A 24,637-nucleotide genomic window follows, 5' to 3' on the forward strand; every position below is an offset into this window, starting at 1 on the left:
TTGCATCAGTGTGTCTTATTTAAGTGCATAAATCTAGAGCTCACGTAGCAGGTGACTCAAATCTTTGGTGTGTGTAACAGCAGTAACAGAATGACTTGTGATTAGAAGCAGGTTATACGAAGGAACTTCATAGCTTTGGTGGTTGCTGATGCAGGGTTTGCTCTGAGGAGGTGGTTCTGACGGAGGAATGAGGATTATTGGTTCGCGGCAGTGCAGAAGCGCTGCAGGCAGTTTTTCTGTCTGCGCAGGAAGACACTCATTTCTCGTAATTCCCAGGAATGCAGTAAAGCTGGGCTGAGAGACAATTTTATTTTGCAGACAGAAAATTCAGCGAGTTGAGCAGTGTTGGCCCGAGGCCCTGCGTGAACCGGACACAACCAGTGCAGGCAGGTGAGCGCTTCCTTCATCCCAGCTTGGAAATCACCGGGTTAATTAACCGTGGCTTGAGAAAGATGAGGTGTGTGTGGAGGCACAGCCCGGGTTCCCTGCCCTGGGCAGCTTACCAGCAGGTGTCACCCGCCAGCAATTAACGGGACGATGCTAATTGGGAATGGGTTTCTGGAGCCTGGTTAATAGTATCTTGTCTAGCACTTCTGTGATATTAAGGCTGCCCTGAACACTAACCAGGGCCAGAGGAGTTAATTCCAGTCCTAGTTTGGGCTGAGGGAAATGGTGGGCACGGGATTATGAAACTGAAGGGAGAGACTTGACGGTTCAAGTCTTTGTTTTAACTGATCCATTTGCCTCTGTTGGAGAAGTTCTCTATTCTCTAACGCTCTCTTGAAGTTTGTAGGTTGCGATTTACCTAAACCTAATCCAGACTGACCTGCTGAATCCCAGGTGACTGGATTTAGCCAAGACACATTGGTAATGTGAATTAAAGCAGCTCTTTTTTCCACTGTGCTAGTGGTATTCCTGAGCTGCTGGGTTGTCTGCATCTACTGGCACTTTTTGTTCAAGTTCCTGCTTATTTTCCCCTGCAGCACGGTGGTGATGTTTACCCTTCCTGTGCGTTTATCGGTGTGATTCTGTTCAGGAAGCGGTGTGTTCTGCAAAAGGTTTAGAATTAAGCAACTGTTTAAAATCACTTGGAGTGCTTAAGTGTGTGGCAATCGGTATCAGATGTTCTAAAAGAACGTATGACACACTAAAGGGAAGATCCAAATGAGCAACTAAAGATTGCTTTCTGGGGTGAAGAACTGTACTCTAACTAGACTTTCACATTTGAAGCGATGGAGTCTGCCGGGCCGGGCGCTCTGTGTGCGGTGGGAGGGATCCCGCCCTCGTCCTCTGGAGGAACGTTGGCGCTGGTGCTGGACGGCTGTGAGCGGCACGGCTGTGCTGCTGTCCCCTTTGCGGCTGGCGGCTCCGCTGGGGGATCCTCACCTGGTAAAAGCCTTTATCCCCCCAGTACCTGTGTTACAGGTTTCTTACCTGCAATTTCCAGCTGTCTGCTGGTGTGGAGCAGAGACTGGCTGCTGGAGCCAGTGCTGGGCCCTTTGCTGGGGTGACACCCCTGCCTGCCACCGCTGTGCAGACAAGCCCAGCCCCGCGCGGGGGTGTCTGCAGTGGGGGGATGCTGACTGCAGCCGCTCCTGGGGTGCAGTTTTGGGGCTTATGGAGTGTCTGGTAGAATTGTGCCTGGAGGCCCGAGAGGAGCAAGGTGTGCAGTAAGGGGGGTCTGCAGGTGCCCCCGTCAGGCCCCTCGGTGCTGGTGCCACCCGGCTTGCAGGGTCCCCCCTCCCCGCCGCGGGCTGCAGGGTCCCTCCAGGGCTCCCCGCTTTGTTCCGCGCTACAACGAGACCCCCACAGCCGCGCTCCGCCATCGGCGTAAGCCGCCCCCCGCCCTGCGCAAGACGGGCGTTCTCCCCTCTCCGCGGCTGCGCCCTTTGCGCAGAGCCGCTGTCAAAGCGGAGCCATGTGCGCTGGGGCCGGCTCCGCCCCGGCGCCGTTTGCGTAACTGCCAGGGCGCCCCGCACGCAGCCGCCCGCCGGCTTACGAGCAGCCTTATTCTCGAAGGCGGCCTGCGCCGCAGAGGGCTCGCGGCGAGAGGAGGCGGAGGCGCGGCAGCGCTGTCTGCGCGGGGGGAGCGATTCTGGAAGCCGGGCTGCGCCGTCTGCGTGGCGGGCGCGCCGTGTAGCGGCAGGGGGCAGCCGCCGCCTCCCCCGCCCGGCGGCTCTACGCCGTTTGCGTAGCGTGCCCCAAGATGGCGTCGCGGTCGTCGTCGTTGGCGGTGGCCGGAGCGTTGGCAGCGGCGGCGGAGCGGCTGGAAGTGAAGGGCGGGATGAGGCGGGCGAAAGGCGGCAGCGCGTAGCGGGCGGCTCCCGGCCTGCGGGAGACAGAGCGAGACCGAGAAAGAGACTGTCACGGGGAGGCGGCCCCCCTCTGTCCCCCCGTCCTTCCCGCCCGCCCCTCGCGGGAGCCCGGCGGGTCCTGCCCGCCCCCGCCCTCTAGGCCGCGGCCCCGCCGTCCTCCGGCCTCCCCGCGGCCGCCCCCTCGGAGCGGAGGATGATGAAGCTCAAGTCCAACCAGACGCGCACCTACGACGGGGACGGCTACAAGAAGCGGGCGGCCTGCCTGTGCTTCCGCAGCGAGAGCGAGGAGGAGGTGAGGGGCCGGCAGCGGGGCCGGCGGCGCCCGCCGGGACTTGGTTGCGGGGGGATTTTTTTTCTAGATGCAGTTGAACTCTCTCGGGAAGCTGGTGTTTCTCCCCCTTTATTTTTCTCCGCCAAACACGAGAAAAATGCCCCGATCTAAATGCTGGTGGGGTGGTGGAGCGGTCTGATAGGAGCGCTGTGGCACAGGATGGGATTTGGCAGTTGAGTGGAGCGACCACACTGGCAGAACTTCAGTGCAGCGCATCACATGAGATGGGAGAGGAAACCTGACCTCGGATTTATAAAAAGAAACTGGGATAAAAGGGGCCTGCTGGAGTGCCAGGAGCTGCTGTCCAGAGCGGCGGGAGGAAGTGGGAATTAAAGGTGGATCGGGGAGCTGGAGCGGCCGTGCTGCCGAGTGCTGCTGTTGTCTGAAGTTAAAATGAAAAAGTTTACTCAGATGTGCAGTTTTTCGCCGTTCTTTGGGTATCTTAACGTGGGCTTGGGGCACTGGGGACAAGCGAGGCTGCGCGTCTCTTTTTCTCTCCTTCTGGAGTCAGGCATACTTCATTGCATTTACTGGTTCCTGAGTGGGCTGTGCTCAAGTCTTTGTTCTCCTGATTATCATATTTGTAGCTACAGGAAATCGGAAGGGAATGCCGGCAGTTCACTGGAAGAGAGTGAATTAGCATACGGTTCAGTTATTATTTAACACGGTGAAGGAGGCTTGACAAGCCCTGTGTAGCTGTGCTGTCATGGTGAAGTGTCAACATTTCAAGCATAAATAGTTTGAAATGAAAACAATATGTTTTGGTGAAGCGTTCATCATAGCTGGTCCTTCCCACCGACTTTCAGGAAATTTATGATACTTTGATCTAACTATGAAGAAGAACATAATTGTGTTGTGTCATGATGCTGGGGCTAATCAGCACAGGTGGTTGAAGGCATCTGAGCTTCTGATGCGCGTTTACACAATTTGTGTGGCAATTCTTCTCCAGAGTTAGATGCTTGACCTTGTTTGACTACAGTGTGGTTGAAGACAGAAATGTGATTTTAACAGCTGCCTGATGCACCCAGCTCCTGTCTGGTTGTTGCTCTGTATGTCACGACGCCTCGATTCCCAGCGTCATGCAGCTCCGGCCGGCCCCACGGCTCCGGCCAGCCCCACGGCTCCGGCCAGCCCCACGGCTCCGGCCGGCGCCACGGCTCCGGCCAGCCCCACGGCTCCGGCCGGCCCCACGGCTCCGGCCAGCCCCTTGGCTGCTCTCTCTTGTCTTCTGGCTGCTGGGAACCAGTGTGCAGAGCTCAGAACAGTGTTGGTGACACAAGGGTTTGTTAGCATGGCACTTCCACAATACTGACCCGAGATGGTCAAAGAAAGAAAGATAAACTCGTTCCCGAGACATGCTAACTTATGACAGATTTCTCTCCGTGTAGTTAAACTGGTTAAGTTTGCTCAAGTTGAGCTTTAAAGCCATTTTAATGTCAAGGTTGTGTCTGTGTTGTGGCTTGGTTTGCAGATGTAATCGGTGCCGTTTCAGGCTCGAGTTGCTCGGGAAGACCCGGGGCAGGAGGGTGCGTGTGCGGTTTGGACGTGGTGGTGTCCGGTGCTGGCTGTGCCCCCTCCCTCCGTGGGTCTGCTCTGGGCAGCGAGGTTCTGCCGTCAGCACCTGCTCTGCCGTCCCCAGTCCCCCGCGGTGTCGCTGCTCTGTGCGGTGACGGGCACCGGTCACTTCGTGAGTGATGCAGCACGGGATGGACGTTGGTTTCCTCAAGTGCGTACCTGTGTGCTCTTTTTGTAAGTGAGACACAGATAGCGAAGCAATGAATTACAGTTTTGTTTGATTTTGGACTGGCCTCCCGAGGACATCCCAGGCTTCCAAACACCATGTGTGTTTATGGTATCTGTTATTTAACGCGGACCTGACACTGCAATAGCCCATCATGAAGTGGCTTTTCCAACGAACGCATTAGGAAGGGGATCAGGTCCCACCCCAGTGCTCCTCCGCAGACACGGCGCTTCAGCTCGGGCAGAGGCCTGGGAGCCGTGTACATGGTGCTCGTATTGATCGCTGACAACAGCAAGCAGGGAACCTTGATTTCTATAGCTTTCTCTTTCTAATTATTTCTTAGGTTCCTTCTCATTTGTTGACGTTTCAGCCTTAGTTCGAGACGAGTCTACCTGTCTCATCTTAGTGCTACTTGCCCTTTTTCGGTGGTGAGAAAGGTGGTATCTACACAATTATGGAGTTTAACATGTCTGTGAAAGATTTTTTGGTTTTCTATTGGAGAATAATATTTTTTCTTGTGCTACTGGCATATTTTATTATTGATTCCTTCTGTGTAAATGGAAATTGAGATCTGTTTAAAATGCCTCTCCAGGGAGGAGGAAAAACCAGAACCGAAGTGGGTTGGTTAAAGATCTGTTAAGCGCTTACTGTTTAAAAAGAAAACAGGCAAAAACTATTTTGGTAAATAACTTAAACTAAGTATTAGATTTTTCTAGGACTGCCTTTTCTAGTTGCTGTGTCTTTTGAGATCTCAGCTCTCGTGTTTCTCCTTCACTTCCTGCTATGAATTTTAAAAAGCAACTTTTCTCCCTTCTTGAACCTCTAATTAGCTCCTGAATTAAACAATTTTGTCAGTGAATGAGAAGAAATAAGAAAAATTCTGATTACACTTACAGAGGAGGCTTATTTTTTCTTTTCTTTTTAGGTATTTACACCCTAACTCTTCAGTTCGTTGACTTTATTTTCTTTAGCATCTCAGCAGTCAATGGAGATTGCTAAACCAGCATGTCTTTGGCTAGGCCTTAAATTTGTAAATAAAGAGGCTTAACATAATAATACTTTGGGTTTTTTAGTTTGTGAGTGATTTGGTTTTCCTTGAGGTTGCGCATTTTCTCTGTTGCGTTTGGAAGCTGCGGTTTGGGACATGAAAAGCTCTGGAACGTTTTTGGAAGACCAAACGTTGGCTGAAAAGATGTCTTTGTTACACTTTCCTTTAAAAAGCAGTACGGGGAGAATTCTTTTAAACATGGATCTCAAGCGGAGCAAAACCTACAATTCTTAATTGGGCTGTATGGAAAAATCCGTTTCATAACCAGTAAAGCCACCGCGCAGCGACGTCTGCCTGGGAGAGCGAGAGCAGGGGCATCGACGGGATTAATTCAGAGTGAGTGTGGACAGGCTTCAAAGGACCTTTGAGCAGCCGAACGCCGGGACACTGCTGTTTTCATCCCTTCCCATGGAGCAAACTCCCCTGATATTTGTGCTCCTGCAAACATGGGGAAGGAGGATGTGCAGATCAAGAGATTCCGAGTCTCGTGTTATCGCTGAAATCACTCATTTTATTGCTCGTGATGTCAGTGCCTCTCAATATTGCTATTATGGTGTTATATCTAAATAACACAAGTTTTTTTTGCGGAGAGCAGCTGTTTCAATGAGGAAATGTTCCAGCAGGTCTCACTACTGTCTTGCTCTTAGGGAGCAGATGGAAGCCCTCTCAGCGGCAGCGGCTCCGCGTTAGATTTGAACAGAAATGAAAAGGAACCGTTTGGCTTTAAGTCCCGCGCTGGTGCAGCTACAGGTTTAAGCATGCCTGCATTGTATCTGCTGAAAGGACAAGCTGCTCATTAACAACGGGCGTTTTTAAAGACTTTTTGGAGGAAATGCTTTGGAAAGAATAGGATCCAGGATTGGATGTCTTTTCTTGCTAGTGAATGAAGCCTAAATTGAGAGGAGCAAGCAGAACTTTCACACAGCGCCTGGAAGGCGCGAGTGCGCCAAGGCAAACCGGCCCAGAGCTGGGGCTGGACAAGGTCATTTAAATGCAAACTACCCTTTTTCTTCTCGCTTCTCCGGGTCAGGTTTAAACCAAGCTCTGGTGCCACACAGCACTTCTCAGATTTTAACCACGCTGATGATCACACGCTGTTCCTGGGCCTCCTTTGTGCGTTCGCTTCACTATGAAAATAATAATAGCTGAAAGCACTTGGAGCGCTTCACCGGTGGGACGTTAAGGGAGCCCAGCATCATATGATCGTTGTACTTTCCACGCAGTAGTCTCAGAATCTCTGTTCTGATGGTTCTGCTTGACTCTGTGTTCTCTTCAGCTCCATCCAGGGGCTGTGACGTTCTCCCTGTGCTGCTCACACATCACCGCGGGATACGGGCCGGTCTGGAATAGTTCTCTTGTGCTTCTCCTGTGCTTTCTCCAAGAGCAACAGCATAAACCTTTGCAAAACCTAGCTTTCATCTTAAAAAGTGTTTTCTATCCTTTTAATAAACGATTTTACAATGGATTCTGTGGTCTCTTGTACTTTCGCAAACTACAAAAGAATGAAAATTGTTACGTTTTCACTTAATTTAATGGAGACTCTGTAAGCTGGGCGAAACTGAAGAATCGAGTCTGTTTGACGCTGCTGAAGCTCAGGAAAACACCTTATGGGTGTCAGCGTTTAGATGCTGTAGCTGATGCCCAGCAAGGGGGACGCGCTGCCCGGTGTCTGAGCAGTTGTGTTCAGCGCAGCTGAGGGGCCGGCTGCGCGGACGGGTCAAGCGCCCTTCAGGTGCGCTGTGGATTGCTATCAGGATTCGGGGCTCTGGGCTGTTTGTGCGGTGGATAATGCACAGGAACTCTTTGTTCTTAGAAGTTTCGCATTAACACATGAAATTCAGAAGCATACAATTACCTGCCGGGGAGATTTATTTTAAAGACACTGCTGATGGTTTGAATGTTATTTCCATTCATGTTGACTTGGGTGGTTACTTTTTCTGTGTAAATGACATATTGGTGTTATGCATAGGATTAACTGCTTACATTTGAAAGGCTTCTCAACGGGTTTTCATGGCTGTAGGGTTTTTGTGTGCTTTATTGTATGAACAGGACTTGATAATCAAAATAGTCAGTGTATACATATGCAGCTGCTGACGGCCAGAGTTATTTGGTCAGAAAGACCAAAACACTCCCTTAGTTTCTCCCTCCCCCACCAAGAAAACAAGCGGGTTTAGGAGCTGGCATTCCTCTGGGAAGGCCTGCGGGGAGCTGCGCGGGTGCGGGGCCAGCGGGCTGGCTCGGACAGGCCGAAACGGGCTATCGGCTCCAGGTCTCGCTGGGAGTGGCTCCTTATCAGCCCTCGGCCTCCGAAACAAGCGGCGCTGGTTCAGGTGTTGCCCTGTCCTGCGACAAGCATGTTGCAGATAAGTTTTGTGGTTATCTAGAACATAATTTCGGTGGAGGGAGAGGACTCTGGATGGTGTTCTTTGTCAGTGAGAGCGAGCAGTCACTCGAAAGTCACAAGAAAACTGCAATAACAGTAATATGACCCTTGGTATTTTGAAGGCAGCGTAGCAGTGCGGTATGCAATGCTTTATTATCGTTATTCTAAGAAACAGGCTAAAAACTAACAGGATTTTCTTTCGTTTTTCCTCTATGGTTATAGTACCATAGACATGATCCAAATGCTTGAAATGACTTGAACTTCTTCCAGTTCACCTCTCACTCCTCTTTGAAGACTCATGCTTTAGTTTGTCGAGTTCTGTAGCAGGAATAGTTACCCTTCTGACTTTGTCACCAGTTTCTGGGTGCTGCTCTGTGCCCCGGAGGAGGTGTGTGAAACCCCCCTTGTCCGAGGCGGTGTAAGCTCCGAGGAGCAGCGAGGACGCTGCGGTGGGCAGGGACGGTGGTGTGGCTGGTGCGGCTGGTGCCGGAGCCGTGGTCACGTTCCAGGGCTGCTGTAGCTGCTGACCGCAGGCCGTGCTCGTCACCGCGTGCGCTGACTCCGGAACGTGCCCCGAATAGCAAGAGAGCGGAGAATCCCTCCTGCGAGCCCTGGTGCGTGTGTTCAGCCATCCCGCGGGGGGAGTTTGGCCAAACGCGTGTTTTGTTGTAGCGCAATCAAGGCTGTGTTTCTGCCGGTTAGATTACATTGAATTTTTGCATGGCTTTGCTAACCACAGCGTCTCCTTCCCCCTCCTGCTCCTCTCCAGCTGTTCTTCATGTTTAAAGGTGGTTCGATGTGGTCAAATCAAGATCCCAGTTTTGTCAGATATAAAAGCATTAAGTACAGTAACAATAATATGTTGGGATTGTGAGAACGTTTGAGAAGAGCATAAAAGGTCTTTATTATGCTGGACACAGAGCTGCACCGGCTACAATATCCTGCTTGGTCATGGGGCACATTGGAGAGTCGCTCGCGCAGCTGAACTGCAAACTCCTGAATACAGAGACTCGCATTAAATGGAGCTTCCAACAAAGACAGATTGTAGAGGAGAAAGCCATTGAAGTCGCCCATCTTCACCAGCCTCGCTACAGCGCCTTGTGAGATGTTCTTTTCTTGCAGTCTGATAAATAATGCTGAAGTGTGAAAGGAGTTGAAATGTCAGGAGGTTTGTGCCCTAGTTGCTATGCAAAATACCTGATTTCGTGGCTTAATATTGATAGAAAGCACGAACGTGCAGAGGCTGTTCCAGTGGCAGCAGCTGTAGATTGGCCAAGTCCGCGTACTTCACGTCTTGTCTGTTCCTCGTGGGTCTGCCCGCTCCACCGTCCCGGGGCTGGCGGGGGTGGGACTGGGCTGTCCTGGAGGGTCACGGCTCCTGTTCCCGTCACGCGTAGCCCGGCCGCTCGTGATGCTGGAGCCCTTTTTGTCTGTGCTGTAACGCTTCTGTGGAGCCTTTCTAGGAATCCTGTTTATTATAGAGTAGCTACTCTTGGTTTATTTGTTGGGTGGTGGTGGTTGTTGAAATCCACCATAGCATGAAGGAACCTGGGAATCCCTCCATCTCTTCTCTGTTAACTGGGAGCTAATTCTGTGCCTTGTTTTGGTTGCTTAGCCTTTTGTATTGTAGAGCACCATTATTTCTGGGGGAAAATTAAAGCAAAACAAAAACCACAAACAAACCCCAACCCTTTTGTGAATCCAACAGCTTTGTTCATGACGAGGTTGGTGTAAGGTCGCTGCTGGTATCAGGGACTCCCAGATCCATCCTGGCGAGCAGCTCTTTTCCCCTTTCCCACGGGTGTCCCCGGGGCTGCGGTGGGTCCAGCAGCCTCCGCAGTCTCAGCGTTTTCCTGCCGCTCCCCGGGAAGGTTGGTGGGGTCTGTGTGTGGTTTTTGTTGTTTGGCTGCACGCTGCTTTGAAGGCGGCTCACCATGGGGGCCACGGTCCAGCACCGCTGGGGAGCCCCTGCTGTAGCCTTCAAGCTTTGCTTATTTTTCTAACCTTTCTCTTATTTTATTGATTGTGTGTGAGAGCTACTTCAGGGCTGCCTCGTGCATTGCCAAGGAGGCTTGAGTTGCTCATTTCCCTGCTTTGAAATGACAGAATCCAATCCTGGAAAACAGAACTTGGCCCTGTGACGCAATACCTGCAAATGCTTTTCCAAAAGGACTGCGATGCTGAACTGTGAATCCTGCCGGGCCCGGAGCCTCCGCGGCGCCCCGAGCACGGCGCCCCGAGCACGGCGCCGGGCAGGAGTCTGCTGGGAGAGTCCACGCTGTCTTTTGGCCTGACTTATTTTATAAGTCACTTTGGGTATATTTTTTGATTAAAATATCTTCTCTAGTATACAGTCAAATGAATGCTTTTTCTGTAATAAAGAAGTTAATGAACAAAAATGGAGGTGTTGAAGACATAGGAGCTACTGAGTGGTCCCAGGTGCTCATGTTCACCGTCCAGCGGCGAGGCAGGTTTGTGGTGGGGAATGTCGTTCTTACCTGGCCCGTTCCACCCGCTGGTCGTGGTTTCCAGGGAGCGGCTGTTTTTCAGCAGGTCTCATTTTGCTGCCTTTGGGGCAGTTTGTAAAGTATTTCAGTGTTGTGTGTGCCCTGTGAAAACAGGGATTTGGTTTAAAATGACCTTTATACTCGATCCCTTTGAGCAGGTTGCCTGTGTTGGGACGTTTTAGACGTGTGGTTTTTTAAAGCACACCAGCGTCTCACCCTGGTTTTGAACCAGGCCCTTTGTCTTGGGAGAGCTCATTGGTAGCAATATCCTGTGTAAAGCTGTTGTAAAAGAGTGACCTTGTAGGGCATGTTTCCTGCTCTCTCTTGATGGGATTTCCTTTTTCTTAAACAGGAAATAGTCTGATTACATAAAAGTGTGAGAATGACGGGTTTTTCCTTCCCAGCGAGGGCTGTTCATGCTAATTCTATTCAGAAAACTCTCAACTGCCAGAGCAGCTGAAGTTAATTTACTTTGCCTGAGAGTGCTGTTTCCACCTGGGGGTTCCTCCGGTGTGCTCTGCAGCGTTGTGGCAGCATTGGCAGCATTGCGTCCCCGGCAGTCCCGCGGGCGTTCCTGGAGGAGTCTTGGCCAGGGGGTTCTTAGCAGATACTTTTGCTCATCAGTGGAAGGTGGCGGGAGTTCAATGGCATGACGTGTGCTGTACCGGCTTTCAACGAGCTGTTTCTGCAGCTTTCTTCTGTTTGTTTGAGCTGGGACTCTGAATTGAAAGTGGAAATTACAAAGACGATGCTTCCTTACCTGGCAAGAAAACATATGATTGAAATGACCATTACTTTTGTTTTAACTTTGTCCTGGCCTCGCATTTAGGAATTTCAGTCCATGCTCTTCCATGTACGATACTGGTGGTGAGTCCAGGTGCAGTACAAGTCGTGTGGTGTAGCGGGAGATGGGGTGACAGAGGCACAGGACCCCGTGCTGGGCCTGTGGGGGCTGCTGCCCCCGCCTCGGGCGCTCAGAGGATGAGTGAAGCTGGCATCCCCTGCTCAGGCATGGCTACCTGCTCGTGGTTTATATGTTGAAGAGGCCAAACGCTATGGGGTGTCAAGAGGATGGGGCCAGAGTTTTCAGTGCTTTGGCGGGGGTTGGAGTGGATGGCCTCCAGAGGTCCCTTCCAACCCCAGCCAGTCTGGGATTCTGTGAATTGTGCTGGAAAGAGTGGAGTGTTCTCAGGACTCGCGTTGGGTGGGAGCTGTGGGAAGCGCAAGCGCAGCTTCTGTTCGCAGCCGTGCGGCCGAGCGTGCCCGGCTGTGCGCGTCACTCTGCTCCGCTCTCCGCAGGTGCTGCTGGTGAGCAGTAGTCGTCATCCCGACCGATGGATCGTGCCCGGGGGCGGCATGGAGCCCGAGGAAGAGCCCAACGTGGCCGCTGTGCGAGAAGTCTGTGAAGAGGTGAGTGCTGGCGAGGCCGGAGCTCCCGCGGCCTCGCTGCTGCGTGTCGGCCCGGGCTCTGGGAACCGTGTTGCTCTTGCTTGTTTTCCTCAGGGTGAACAGGACTGTAGGGTCACGTTGTACGTGGGAGGGAGACCAGAGTCCTAAGTAAAGATAGCGGGGGAATGTAATTAAGGCTCTCACTCAGAATGAACTTCTCCTCACCTGATACCTTTAACTGAAAATAGATAAAATTAAGCTACAGTCATTTCAATACATACGATGATATTCTCAATTTTGTTTTCCCTGTAAGAACAATGATTTCTAAACCACCAGCTGTGCTTCAGTGAAGCTATCTAATACTTGGGTGGAAGGTAGGAATAAGACCTTATGAGCCACTGAAGTCATTCCAGATGTGGGCACCTGAGTATGTTTTGCTCTAACACATATTTGAGTTTTATGTGAATAAGAGAAATTGCTCATAAAAGTTATAAGCAACAATTCCTAATGTGTTTGTGGTTTTGTTGTTTTTACTTGAAGCCATTTCAGAAAGGGGATCAAACAGCAGCTCAAACAGATCCATGGTCTGGGTGCGTAGTTTTCTCTTCAAGCTGGAAGAACAATTTTATTCTCCGTAAGGAATTTGAAGGCAGCAAATGGCAGCTGGCACACTGTATGTAAAACATGTCTTCAGAATTCACTTCTGAATCGTGTCGAATTGGAGAGATGCTTGGATTCAGTAAATGATTAAATGATTCTATGTGGATGACCAAGTAGGTTCACAGTTATATAAGGCAGGATTAAAAATGCTTTCAAGAGGGTTATAAATCTCTATGCTGCAGAGCAGAAATCAAGCGCTAACTGATGTGGCTGGGAGGAGGTTTCTCCAGTAGTTGCTTTATTTAATTGTCTGGTGTGTGAAGGTTTTTCTGTGAAGTACTTGGAAGTACCTGCTGCTGTCTGACAACACGCTGAGCATTTGGGCCTCTGGACTAACCTGATGTGGCGCTTCCCGAGTTGTGTGTTTCTCTTTGGACGTTTTTGTGATGTAGCAGTTCATCAGGAAGACAGGAAAGACTGTACTGTGAAAGTTTGTTTTGTTAGGGTATCTTTAGGAGCCTCTGGTACTGGGATCTCTGCTTGCAAATTTTGCTTCCAGCTTGTAGTACAGCTCCTGCTTTTTTAGTAACTCAGCAACCTTTCGAATGCATTACAAGCCAAAGTGAATTTAAACAGAACAATAGGAATATTTTTAGCTACAGCCTCCTGCTTTAGAACCCAATCATTATTAATAATTCAGTTATTGGATACAGCAGTCAGGGGTCCATACGGGAGATGCATGGCTTTGCCTTTCGAATCCATGGAATAACCCCGTGCGGAGCCTGGGTCCCTGGAGCAGCCTCTCGTTCCGTGGCGCTCGGGGGCTGCGCGGCCCTTGGCTCTGCGGCCAGGGAACTGGTTTGGGCTGGCTCGGATAATCCCCCGGCTCAGCCGGTGCTCCCTGCTCACGTGGACCGGTGCCCGATGCAGTTGAGGCTGCGGCCGCCCGGCACGCTGGAGCCGTTCCCGGCACAGCCCCGGCCCGCTGGCTGCCGCGGGGCGAGCAGGGAACAGCGCGGGCTCCGGCGCCCAGCGCCGACCTCCCACACCTCCCACAGCCCGACATGCGGCTCCCCGGTGCCGGTACCAGAACGGCTGCCTGAAAGCCGTCTGCAGACCAGCAGCCTGTCAGGTGTGTGTGGTCGCTGGAGCGCTCTGCCGCCGCTGCTGGGGCTGGAAAGCGCAGGCGGGCTCTCAGGTGTGCAGGCCCTTCCGCAGACGGGTTTGTGTGCCGGTACCTGCTGGTGACCCGCACGCAGATAACCGCGCACATCAGCCGTCTGAAGCTCAGCGAGCTGTTTGCTGTACGATGTTGCTGGGGAGTGCGCGTGCAGGAGGAGCATCGGTTGTGTCCCAGCTGTAAGGACTGTGCCCCGGGTCCCGCTGCTGCTGTGGGGTTGGCAGAGGGAGTTCGGGGAGGCTGCCGGCGCTCCCGTGCGCGCTGGCCGGTGACGCGCGGTCCCCCGTGCGCGTGGTCCGGGCCGTTTCAGACGGGGCAGCGGATGCCGACCTCCGCGTGGTGGGTGTCGGGGCGTCTCCGCTCCTGTCCTGGGCCCGCACCTCCGGCACTTGCCGGGAAAGCGGAGGCTCCTGAGCAGGCAGCGTCGGCTGCTCCTGTGGGGAGGGGAAGAGCCTGTTTCCTCCATGGCAATCAACACAAAGTCAGCTTTATCCTAAGAGAAGGTGGTTTGCATGCTGGTCAAAGTTATGGAAGAAATTAGTGGGCTTTCTTTTGCTGACTTTGGTATGCCTTCTCTGTTTAAATAAGAGCCAGTTGGAAGAGCTGGAAGGACTTGTTATCCTTTCAGTTGCTTGTGCTCTTTGAAGATGACAATAGGCTGGTTTTTCTCAATTCATTCTTTTTTTCACGTCATGCATTTGCTTTTGAAAATATGCTTCCCTAAGCTAAGATTTTTAACTTGTGTATTCACCGTTTTAATGTCACCACATATGTGTTTGAGTTTATCCGTGCGAGTGCTGGAATAACTGTCATTTAAAGAAATCGGACCTTTCCCTCTTTCTGATTTTCAGCATTTTCGAAGTCTCCTGAGAATGGAATGTTGACTCAGAGTGAAACCTGTGGTGCTTCTGTCCCAGTTTGAGTTAAAGTCCTTGTCCCAGTTTGCAACAGTCCTTATCTACATTAATCTCTGCCAGCACAAGCATTAAAGCAGACAGGTACTCACCCTTGTCACGCTTGCTGTCGTCTGCATCAAATCTGAAGTGACTTGAGTCCTGGGCATCGTTTGCAGCCAAGGGCCGCAGACGGGCACACGGAAGGGGAGCAGCCTCCCGAATGAACCCGCTGGCTGCTGACAGGAGTGGGAGATGCATGTGCCAGCCCTGCGCAGCGGGAGCTCCAGCTGTGCTCTAGGGTTCCACCCCAGGAGGATGGTGAGCCCTTTTAAAATGGTCATTAGCACAAATGGAGTGTATTCTGCTTCTTCCTTCTTGGATTTCTTGCATTCTCTCCCCAAAACTAACGTGTTAGGAATAAGGGTTTTTTATGGGTGTGAGCAGCTGGTGAAGAACATGTTTTAGAAATAGATGCCCTAAATTAAACTTATCATAGAGTGACTTTGAAAAAAACCTCCGCACTCATCTGTTAAACCCAAAGGCATTTCATTTTGCACTTAGAGCATCTTTCACATCCTGACCTTTAAATACTTAGTAAATGTCAAGTTCTGTAAAATTACAGGAGTGTTAGTTGTGCTTTCTTCATGGGATCTGTGATCAAACAGCAAGTGATGCCAGTATCGAACATAGTCCATCATGGTAGTACATTGATCTGTTGTTTCTCTTTTCCCCTCTTAAACATGCTTTATAAATAGTCTTTTCTGTTTCATGTATTTTGTTAGTAATTTAGAATATGAATATTGGTATCTTCCAGGGCTAAAATAGGAATACTCTCTTTTAAATGTTGCAAGGACTGTGGCCCGGTGACTGAGCTGATGGCATCGAACTCTTCCTAGATCCAGTACTAGTGCAGACAGTGGACCCAGTTCACTGCTGTGTTACCCCGTGTCCTCAAACTCCTTCAGAACGAGTGCGACGTCTTAAAGTTCTTCTCTCTGTCATGGTATTTAGTGTCTGTTCCACAAATGTGGAAGCGTGTGTCGGTTGTAACGCAGTGGAGAATGAGCTGGGTCGGTGCAGCCCCGTGAGCCCCAGCACACAGACCGGCCTCGCAGCCCGTGGCTGCGCGTGGACGGCGCAGCCGCGCGGGGGTGACGCGCTGCCCCGCCGCGGGGATTACAGCGCAGATCGGGCTTTGACCGCAGTCCTGCCAGCAGTAATCCGCAGTGGATGCAGGCTGCGAGCCTAATAGAGCAAAGTCAAATAGCTGGAATTCCAACCCACATTTTCTTAGCTCAGATGGAAGGAAATGAAAGCCGTCCCAGAGAACAGATGGTGTTGCTGCAGGCTGCTTTTTGCATCTGACCCGAACTTATTTTCAGCTTTGAAACCTGAACCTGCTGTTCTTGGATGTCTTCAGTAATTTTTCTTTATTAAAACAAGTTGTTCCATGAGCAGCAGAACTAGTAAAGCTTCATTTCCTGCGGATTTTTTGTTCCTTGTCCGGAAAGCCCGGCCCGGCCCGCGGGCGCGCAGCGGTTGGAAGCCCGTGCTGCTCTGTGCTGCCTGTGACTCCGGCTCTTCAGCCAGCTGCGTCTGTTCCTGCAGGGACACCTTGGGCATTGAGACTGATTTGGGGCGGCAGAGCCGTGGAGAAGCAGCGCGTGTTGCAGGCTCTGTCTGTCCCCTTTCACAGCCGAGTGTGTCTTCCTGGGGATTTGCTTTATTTTTGTGCTGCAGATGGAACAGTTGGTGCTGGTGCCCTCCCGCCCCTTGTTGACAGGTTTAGTGGCATCCTCCTGGGACACGTGTGTGTTCTGAGGACAGCAGCAGGGGTCCCACGTGCAGCCCTTCGAGGCTTGGGGGGAACGTGCCCAAATAAATGGCGCTGCCTCCGGCAGACGCTGCTGTGCCCGTCGGGCAGGGGATCCTCAGCGCACTCACCCCCGAGGAGAAGATTCCCGAGTCATCTGGTGCAAATGAGGATTTAGATCCAGCGTCAGGCCTGGCTCAGCCTGTGACTATGCTTTGAACTTTCCAAGAAAACGCTGCTTGTCCTGCAGCGCAGTGGGGAAGGAGCTGAGGGCTGGAGCTCTCTGGGCTTTGGTTCAGCGCCTCGGCAGGTGGTGAGGAGAGCTGACATGCAGTGGTCTTCTCCAGGAGCAAGGGAAGAGTATTGGTCTAAGACAGTTACTTAGCTGAAACATTTGATTAGGTTTCACCTTTTAATATATTTCTGTATGTAGGGATGTTGCGAAGGTGGAAGCTTTGTGTTCCTCTGTGTTACTGCTGGCTGATTGGTACGGCTGCTTACTAAACAAAATTGCTCACTGGTGGGGCTGCGGAAGGACTTGTTTGGATGAAGTTGGTTGCCGTCCTTGCCCCGCTCGGTCCTGCGGGGCGATCCCGCTCCGCAGCGCAGCTGTGCAGAGGAGCAGCCGCTCACCCGCAAAGGTCAGCGAGCTCTGTCCGGCCGTGCGCAGACACACGGACGTTGACCTTCGTGGAATCGCAGGTGGGTCCAGAAATAGCCCCGCGGCTCAGTCAGTGCTCTGCCTACGGGCTGAGCAGAACGGCAGAAGTACTGATGAGACAATGCATTTTGCATCCAAAACCGACAGAAAGGATTGAGTTGAAAAGCTCTTTCCTAGAAGCAGAGGTCGGGCAGCGTGTGACAGGGAGAATTCCGGGTTTCTATGGATGCCGTAGTCGGGAGCTGAAATCGCGCTCTGTGGGGCCAGCTCTGCCGCCGCAGGAGCCCCCGCGAGCTGCCTCGGCCTCTGGTGTGTGGCGTCTGCGTCTTCGCTGGTAGACTGGGAACCCAACTGCCCAAATCTCTTCGTTAGTAAAAGTTGTGCCTTTCTGAGAGCGTGTGACTGCAGCAAATGGTCGGAAGCTGGACAAGCGGCAGAGGGTGTATCGCAGCTGCTCAGGACAGCGTTTGTCTTAGGAAAGATTTAGTTGCCCTCACCCAAACAGCTTAAAAAACCAACCAAACCAACACCACGGGAGTGGGGGCAGAGAAAAGCGGGACACAGCCAGGCCCCCTGGGCACCGTCTTCCTGACGGCTCGGGGTGCGTTGCTGAGCTCACCTTGCAGACGTGGCCAGACTGTGTGTTGTTTCAGAGCAGCTAAGTCACGGAGCGAAATCTCATCTTGTCCGTAGCACACGAGTTCCGAGCGCTTGCGGCTGTGAGGAGGGAATGTGAACGATGGGAACGGGCGGTGAGCGCTGGCGCTGGGGAGCGGGCGGGCGGCGGAGCCTCCTCGGCGCAGAGCCTGCCCGCGGGGTCTATCACTGTTAGTTAGTAACTATCAAATACATTTCTTCTGCTCCAGATTGAGGCCAAAATGTTTTTAATATAGAAAAAGAAGGAAAAGCTCCTGGGAGTGTGTGCGTGGTTAGAGCTCGGGATAGAGTTGTGTAGTTTTTTTCACAGCCGTGTTGTTTTCAGATTAACAGAGTTCTGCAGCTTTTGCTTCACGTGCTCCTCACAACAACGGGGGAAATGTGTCGTGACCTGTTGCTAAAGCCTGTTCTTTCTCTCTGAACTTTCCCTAGGCTGGCGTGAAAGGGACGTTAGGAAGATTAGTGGGAATTTTTGAGGTAAGTTACAGATACCGAGGCTGTGAAATTTTCACATAAATATTGTCTTGGAGTAAAAATCACTTCCTAGTTTGTTATGAAATAAACTAGATAACATGTTTGAAGGAAAGCTTAAAACTCCCCGTTAAATAAAATGGCTCATGTGCCATTCCCGGTTGGGTCGAACTGGCCAGTGACAGGGCGGTGTCGCGGTGAATATTCCCAGTGCCGTCAGCCGCCACAGAACCGCCCCAGGACACTGCCCTAAGATCAGGAGCGAGCGCTTCGGCCGCAATCCCTATTCACACTGTCAGTAATTAATACTCTCGTTTAAATTGTGGTGATTTTTAATAGGCAGGTACAATGCGCGGAGCTGCGCGTGGGGTGCGGCAGTGTCCGGTGCAGCAGTGCCCAGCGCAGCAGCGTGCGGCCCTCGCGCCTTTGGGCTCCGCGCTCACCGTGCTCCCCTTGCCTTCCAGAACCGCGACAGGAAGCACAGGACGTACGTGTACGTGCTCATCGTCACCGAGGTGCTGGAGGACTGGGAGGACTCTGTCAATATTGGTAAGCCACTCCTGCCGCCCTGTCCCCCGTCCCCACACCCGTCCTGGGGACAGGGGAGCCGTCCGGGGGGTGCTTGCAGTTGGTGGCCCTTGATCAGAGAATACGGAGAGAAACTTTCCCAGTGTCTTTTGAGCTGACACTGCTACACAGTGTAATTATTCCTGCAGCATTAGTGCGCGTGGTAATGACTGAAAGCTAATCAACGGTGGTATTTAACCATAGAAAGGTTAACATTGTTTTGTTGCATCTACTGATTTTTCGTTCTCCCCACAGGAAGGAAAAGGGAATGGTTTAAGATAGAAGATGCCATCAAAGTTCTGCAGTATCATAAACCAGTGCAAGCCTCGTATTTTGAGACCTTGAGGCAAGGTTGTCTGGCGAACAACGGCACTCCCGTCATGACCACGACGTACGCCGAGGGCTCCGTGTCTGACATCAGATGACTGCGACGGCCCTGGAGAGCAGTTTGACACACAGACTGACACACGGATTCCCCCGCCCCTTTTTCACACGCCTCCTCTATCAAACAAGGCCTGGGCAGCAGAGCAGGTGTTGAGAGTGCTACCGTTTAGTGCAAGGTGGGATTTTTTTTGTCGTTGTTGGCTTTTTTTGCTCTTTTGGATATGTATTTTGTAAAATACATTTTGTGCATGAAGTGCCCCTTCCCGTGACACCGCTTCCACGGCCGGCCGGCGAGGCTGCCCCTTCTGCCTCTGCCTGTGTTCTCAAGTGTCCCGTTTGTGTCCCAGCCATAGCCACTCTTTTTTTTAATTAAAAGACTCCAAATGTGAGATCAGCTCTTTAAGTCTTAGTCTGTACTGTCAGGTGCTGTTCAGACCTGTGTGGTGGTCACTTTCAGCGCGTATCTATAAACTTTTTTTTAGATGGAGAATCTAACCTTTTAATTTTGCGGGAATTTTTTACTCCTGGTGTGCTTCCGCGAGGAAGGTTCGTAACCGAGCTGTTTGCCTTCTGTTCTGTTCTCAAACATCCGCGTTCTGTGACGGTGCTCGTGGCTGGGCCCGTTTGCTCCCATCCAGCACCTCCTGATCAGTGCAGTGACACTCGAGGGCAGTTTGAGCACCTGCAGACATCCCCGCTCCTTCTCCTGCAGCTTCTGCCAATGTTGCCGCATTTTCATCAAAACAAAAAGGAGTTGGTCTTTAACACTTGGCCAAAAATAAATAGCCTCAGAAACGCTGCGATAGAAACTGAATCTCGTTGTCTGTGGTAGGAATCGGGGATTGAGAGCGGGGTCAAAGTCAGACAAACTGGAGCGTCGCTCGCCGCTGCCGCCGATCCGCCGCGCTCTGCCGACGGCTCCTCTTGTCCACATGCCTTACACCGAGCCGGACTGGAGACGTGGAACTCGTGCTGACGCATCGGATTGTGCTCGCTGAGCGCTACTGCCCGACCCCTCGGTTGGACAACGTGCGTGTCCCTGAACACCAGTCCTGGGGAAAGGTTCGGGTGCCAGTGTCTTGTCCTGTGGTTCTGCGGCACTTTGGCGGCACCACGGGCGCGCTGGAACGTTCACACCCTCCCTGGCGCCGGCGCGGCCGCCCGGGAGCAGAGCCGCTGCGGCCCCGCCGCTCTGCGGGACGGTTCCCCGATGCATTGGCACACTTCACTTTTTGTTGTTACTTTTCTTGATGTAAGTCTCATGCTGTCTTGATTTGCCAACAGTGTTGTCTAGTTGGGAAATGAAATGGGAAGGGTTGGGGCTGGGGGGGTTGGGCAGGTACAAGTTTTGGGAGGGGCATTAATTAATCCCTGGCTTGGGACAAGAAGTAGTTGCTGACTTCAGTAGCTTCTCCTTGTCAGAGCATAGCCAAGATGTGAAATTAAATCTGCAGTACTCTGTTTTTTTCTTTTTTCCTCCTCTTTATTTAACAAAAAAAAAGTTCTAATAATACTCACTGTTCAGAGTTTTCTCTCTTCCCGAGGAGCACTTACAATATGAAAATCTGATAGAAATATCCATGGAGCCCGGGACACGCGGGAATGGTATCCTCGCTGCCTTGGCAAGAGGCTGTTTGTTTCAGGATCGGTTTCTGTTGCGCTCCCCGTTCTCGCTTTCATCGGCGCGGAGCGGCGGTGCCAGGAGCAGCGCCGGGGAGCCCGACATGGAAAACCATGCGTAAGGAAGAGCTGAGAGGAGTTATTCAAGAACTAGCTTGAAACCACCAGTACCTGGAACTGAGCCTAAATTGCACCAGTTCAGTTCACTTCAACTTGGAGACGAATGTACAATAAGCACTGTCTTACTCTCTGCTGGGCGGCCTGAACCAAACTCTGCCAAGGGCTGGGGTGGAGCGCACGGGGAGCGCGGCCGCGGTTGGAGCCGCGAGCGGCCGCTCCAGCGCCTGCCGCCTTCCCCGGGCTCCGTCCTCTGCACAGAGGAGTGTCGGAAACGCTTTGCAACAAACAGCTGGTACTCCTGAAAGAGTAACTGCAGTTTTAATATCAACAGCATGCACACTTTTGTTTTTAAACTAAAAATGTTTTTACAGGGCTGTTAAACTGACAATTTAGGGTAGAATATTGTTAATGACTTGCTAATGGCTTATTTGTTTGGGTCAGAAAATAAACTGTGCCAAGAAAGTGTTTTAATGTGGCATGAACTGATGCTGTTAACACAGTAACGTGGAGTGGCTGATTTTACACCTTAACTGGAAACAGTTCGTGGGTAGGAACAGCCTTTATTCGGCAGCTGTGGATTGCCAGCCCGGCCGTGTCCTGTGCGAGCTGCACCCGTCCTCCTCAGCACCGAGGCTCCTCTCTGGTGACTGCTACGGCGGGCACTGGCAGTTTAGGTGAGTTTTAGCTGAAATGATGTTATATTGATTTGGGACCGGCAGTCGAACTTCCTTTATTAGTGACAGAGGAGCTGTTGTAAGGACACGCGCTCTGGGTCCCTGTGCGTTGGAACGATTCACGTCCCAGAGTCAGAGCCACAGTTGGTGCTGATTCTTGGGAGAGGATCAAAACCTGTCAGTCTCTTTAGCCAAACTTGCACCGAGAGGTGAAGTTGTTGCAGACACTTGTCGGTATGAAGAGCTTTTATCGTATAAAGATACTCAGCACCTTTGTGTAGCTCATGGGCTGCTCTGGTCCTGCTTTTAAGTGACTCTGTTTCCCCCCGGCTCTTCCCGCTTCCTCAGAGCATCATCTAGTGGCTGTGCTGGCTCCGGTGCTCCCGGTGCTCCCGGTGCGCTGTGTCCCTGTGGCATGTCACATCTGCATGCTCCTCATCACATCTGTGCGTTCCTCGTCACATCTGTGCGTTCCTCGTCACATCTGTGCGTTCCTCATCACATCTGCATGTTCCTCATCACATCTGCGCGTTCCTCGTCCCACCCGCGCGGAGTCCGGGTCTTTGGGCCAGATGCTGGGCCTGAGCGAAGCTGTGCTGGTGCCCGGCAGCCGTGTCCTTCCAGATGTTGCGTCTGTTTGGGTTGTGTGCGAGGGGAGGTCATCACTGTCCATAGAAGATAATTAAAAACCAGTGGATGCAGGTTTGCCGAGTGTGGGCTGTAATCTAGTGCCAACCAATAAACACGCCGGTATTTCAGCCCCGGCTCTGCTGCCTGCTCTCTCTCCTGCCAGCACCGGTACCCATGGTCATGAGCTTGGGGACCAGGCGATGAGTGTGAGCCGAGGGAACGACCCCGGGGCCAGGGTGGCACCGGCACCAGCGCCGGCCCAGGGGACGCCCCGCAGTACCTGCACCGACTCCTCCAGGCTCCGCTCCCCACCTCGCGTCCCTCTATGACAATGGAGTTCTATCTATTGCAAAGCCGAACGGGGGCTCCTTGCTCCCCGTGTCCCCGCTCCCTCCTGACCCACTTAGTGGGACCATCTGGCCGCTGCGCGGGCAAAGCGGATTATGGCCGGGGATCAGGGCTGCGCCCGTGGCACCGCGGGCCGGGAGCAGCCGCGGCGGAAACGCAGCCCGGGGGGACCCCGGCAGCTCCCCCACCGCGACCCTGCCCGCGGCCCCTCTGTCTGTCCATCTGTCCAGCCACCCAACTCGTGGTACAGGGACCCGTCTGCACGGTGTGCACGGTCTGTCCGTCACCCACCCATCCCTCTGTCTGTTCACCCCCCGTGCCCCAGGTGTGCACGCACCTGTCCCGCTGTGCCCCTCAGCGCTCCCTCCATCCTCCCATCTGTCCATCCGCCCGTCTGCTCGCCCCTCCGCCCCTCCCTGTGACCCCCGCGGCCCTTCCCTCCTTCTTCTCTTTTTTCCCCGTTTTTTTCCTTCTTCCCTTCCCCTGTTTTTAATTTTTCTTGTTTTTCTTTGCTCTTCCCCCTTTTCCCCATTTCTCCTTCACCCCCCCCCGCCTCTCCCGCCCGGTCTCTGCTGCCGCCTGCCGGCCCTGCGCCGACACCGCCCCTTGCCCCGCCCCCTACCCCCCGCCCTCTGCCCCGCCCAGCCCGTCACGCGCCTCGCAGGTTCCGGGTGCGGGCGGCGCGCGCAGGTGGGGCGGGGCGGAGCCGCGCGGGGGGTGCAGAATTGGGGGTGCAGGGCCGGGGGAGGCGGAGCCGCTCCGGCTGTGCGGGGTGACCCCCCTGCCGGCCCCGACCGGGCTCCCCGGGCACCGCTCCGCCGGGGTTCCTGCCCGGCCGCAGGGCTCGTTACCGGGATAACTCGCTGTTGATTACCGGGGCGGTGGGTTGTCACTGGGGTGGGTGGTTGTCAGTTACCGGGGCGGTGGGTTGTCACTGGGGTCGGTGGTTGTCAGTTACCGGGGCGGTGGGTTCCTAGCACGGTAGCCGGTTATGACCGCGGCCGCTGTGGGTTCACAGACGTCCCGGCCGGGGGGCCGGACACCCGCGTCCCGATGCCGAGCGGAGCCGGTGCTGGGCCATGAGTAACGCCACGGCGCCCACGGCCCCGGGCGCGGCGGGAGACCCGCTGGTGGGCTACGTGCTGGGCCCCTTCGTCCTCGTCACCCTGCTGGGCGCCGTCCTGGCCGCGGTGAGTGGGGCACGGCCGGGGGGGACCCCGTCCCAGCCCCGTCACTGCCGCCGCTCTCCCCGCAGGTGATGTACGTGCAGAAGAGGCGCAGGTGAGTGCGGGGCGCGGGGCCGGTTCGGGGGGGCGGGACCGGTCAGCGCTCAGTCCCCGTCCCCCGCCAGGTTTGACCGGCTGCGGCACCGGCTGCTGCCCATGTACAGCTACGACCCGGCCGAGGAGCTGCAGGAGTCGGAGCAGGAGCTGCTGGTGGAGGACGCGCGGGTGGGTGAGCGCGGGTTCGGGCGGGGACGGGCGGGGCGGCTGCGTGGGACGCGCCCCAGCCGCGCGCGGGGCTGCCAGAGTTGCTATTTGTCTGTTTTTTGCATGAAAAATGAGCCTTAAGCAGCAGCAAGTTCGGGAGCCCGGGGAGCGTCGTGCCCCGGGGAGCTGGGCGCGGGTTGGGGTGTAATCCCGCGGTCCCGGGGTTGGGCTGTGCGGCCGGGCTGCCGCTCAGGCTCACGCTGTTGCAGGTGGTGCCCGGCTGGGGGGACCCCCCGCCCCGCCGCCCCCCGCGCGGCGGCTGGACGGCCTGAAGCTGCCGCCGGAGCCCGGGGCCGGTCCAGCCCCGCGCTGCCTTCGGCCCCTCGGGGGCGGCAGGAGGGGCAGGACGGGCCCGCGGCAGCGGCGCCTCCCGTGAGCACTGAGCGCCGCGGGTGAGCCCCCACGCTGTTTGTGCCGTGTTCTCGCCGGCCCCGCACCGCACTCGGGCAGGAGCCGGGGCTGGTACCCGGGCAGGCGCCGCGGCGCGGTGCGGGGCGGTGCGGGGCGGTGCGGTGCCGGGCGGTGCGGGGCGGTGCCGGGCGGTGCGGGGCGGTGCCGGGCGTGCGGGGCGGTGCCGGGCGTGCGGGGCGGTGCAGGGCGGTGCCGGGTGTGCGGGGCGGTGCCGGGCGGGACGCGCATCCTGGCACAAATAAACGTGTTTTCTGCAATCGGCCAAGAGCCTCCTGCGTGGGGCGGGGGGGTGCAGCAGCGCTGCCGGACCACAGGCCAGCCCCAAGTCGGGCCGTCAGCATTGGGACTCGGTTTGGTGAGGACGGGAGTTTGGGGGTCCAGCGGGGTTCTGCCTGTTTCAG

General features: G+C 54.0%; 2 protein-coding genes and 1 long non-coding RNA gene across 5 annotated transcripts; 2 read left to right on the top strand and 1 right to left on the bottom strand.

Moving 5' to 3' along the window:
- The first annotated feature begins 2,032 nt into the window (after positions 1-2,032).
- On the top strand, positions 2,033-21,148 carry NUDT3 (nudix hydrolase 3). Of its 2 annotated transcripts, XR_014185747.1 has the most exons (6): positions 2,033-2,607; positions 11,625-11,735; positions 17,954-17,998; positions 18,457-18,541; positions 18,815-19,119; positions 19,776-21,148. XR_014185747.1 is itself a non-coding variant. In XM_082069505.1 (5 exons), the coding sequence occupies exons 1-5, from the start codon at positions 2,509-2,511 to the stop codon at positions 18,982-18,984; spliced, it is 510 nt and encodes a 169-aa protein (XP_081925631.1). In that variant the 5' UTR covers positions 2,034-2,508; the 3' UTR covers positions 18,985-21,148. The 2 variants fall into 2 exon arrangements, 1 of the variants encoding a protein (XP_081925631.1); XM_082069505.1 differs by having other exon boundaries at positions 2,034-2,607; positions 18,815-21,148.
- Positions 20,182-23,395, bottom strand: LOC309448194. The gene is made up of 2 exons (XR_014185748.1): positions 23,210-23,395; positions 20,182-22,022 (listed from the first exon to the last, which is right to left on the bottom strand). It is a non-coding gene; the product is annotated as an uncharacterized lncRNA (long non-coding RNA).
- Positions 22,981-24,379, top strand: SMIM29 (small integral membrane protein 29). 2 transcript variants are annotated; one of them, XM_082069513.1, is made up of 5 exons: positions 22,981-23,025; positions 23,354-23,525; positions 23,591-23,616; positions 23,687-23,786; positions 24,035-24,379. In XM_082069513.1, the coding sequence occupies exons 2-5, from the start codon at positions 23,415-23,417 to the stop codon at positions 24,095-24,097; spliced, it is 300 nt and encodes a 99-aa protein (XP_081925639.1). In that variant the 5' UTR covers positions 22,981-23,025; positions 23,354-23,414; the 3' UTR covers positions 24,098-24,379. The 2 variants fall into 2 exon arrangements, with proteins under 2 accessions (XP_081925639.1, XP_081925638.1); XM_082069512.1 differs by lacking the exon at positions 22,981-23,025 and adding an exon at positions 23,059-23,216.
- The last annotated feature ends 258 nt before the right edge of the window (positions 24,380-24,637 follow it).

The sequence above is a fragment of the Streptopelia decaocto genome (assembly GCF_964273445.1).
Source record: "Streptopelia decaocto genome assembly, chromosome: 19".
In the NCBI taxonomy this organism is placed as follows: Eukaryota; Metazoa; Chordata; class Aves; order Columbiformes; family Columbidae; genus Streptopelia; species Streptopelia decaocto.

What these genes read in the sequence shown, in the direction of transcription:
- NUDT3 (XM_082069505.1), top strand. Translation starts at nt 2,509, where the DNA reads ATGATGAAGCTCAAGTCCAACCAGACGCGCACCTACGACGGGGACGGC. An exon ending in GCAGCGAGAGCGAGGAGGAG is followed by an intron (nt 2,608 to 11,624) that starts GTGAGGGGCCGG and finishes CGCTCTCCGCAG; the next exon opens with GTGCTGCTGGTGAGCAGTAG. An exon ending in GATTAGTGGGAATTTTTGAG is followed by an intron (nt 17,999 to 18,456) that starts GTAAGTTACAGA and finishes CTTGCCTTCCAG; the next exon opens with AACCGCGACAGGAAGCACAG.
- SMIM29 (XM_082069513.1), top strand. Translation starts at nt 23,415, where the DNA reads ATGAGTAACGCCACGGCGCCCACGGCCCCGGGCGCGGCGGGAGACCCG. An exon ending in TACGTGCAGAAGAGGCGCAG is followed by an intron (nt 23,617 to 23,686) that starts GTGAGTGCGGGG and finishes GTCCCCCGCCAG; the next exon opens with GTTTGACCGGCTGCGGCACC. An exon ending in TGCTGGTGGAGGACGCGCGG is followed by an intron (nt 23,787 to 24,034) that starts GTGGGTGAGCGC and finishes ACGCTGTTGCAG; the next exon opens with GTGGTGCCCGGCTGGGGGGA.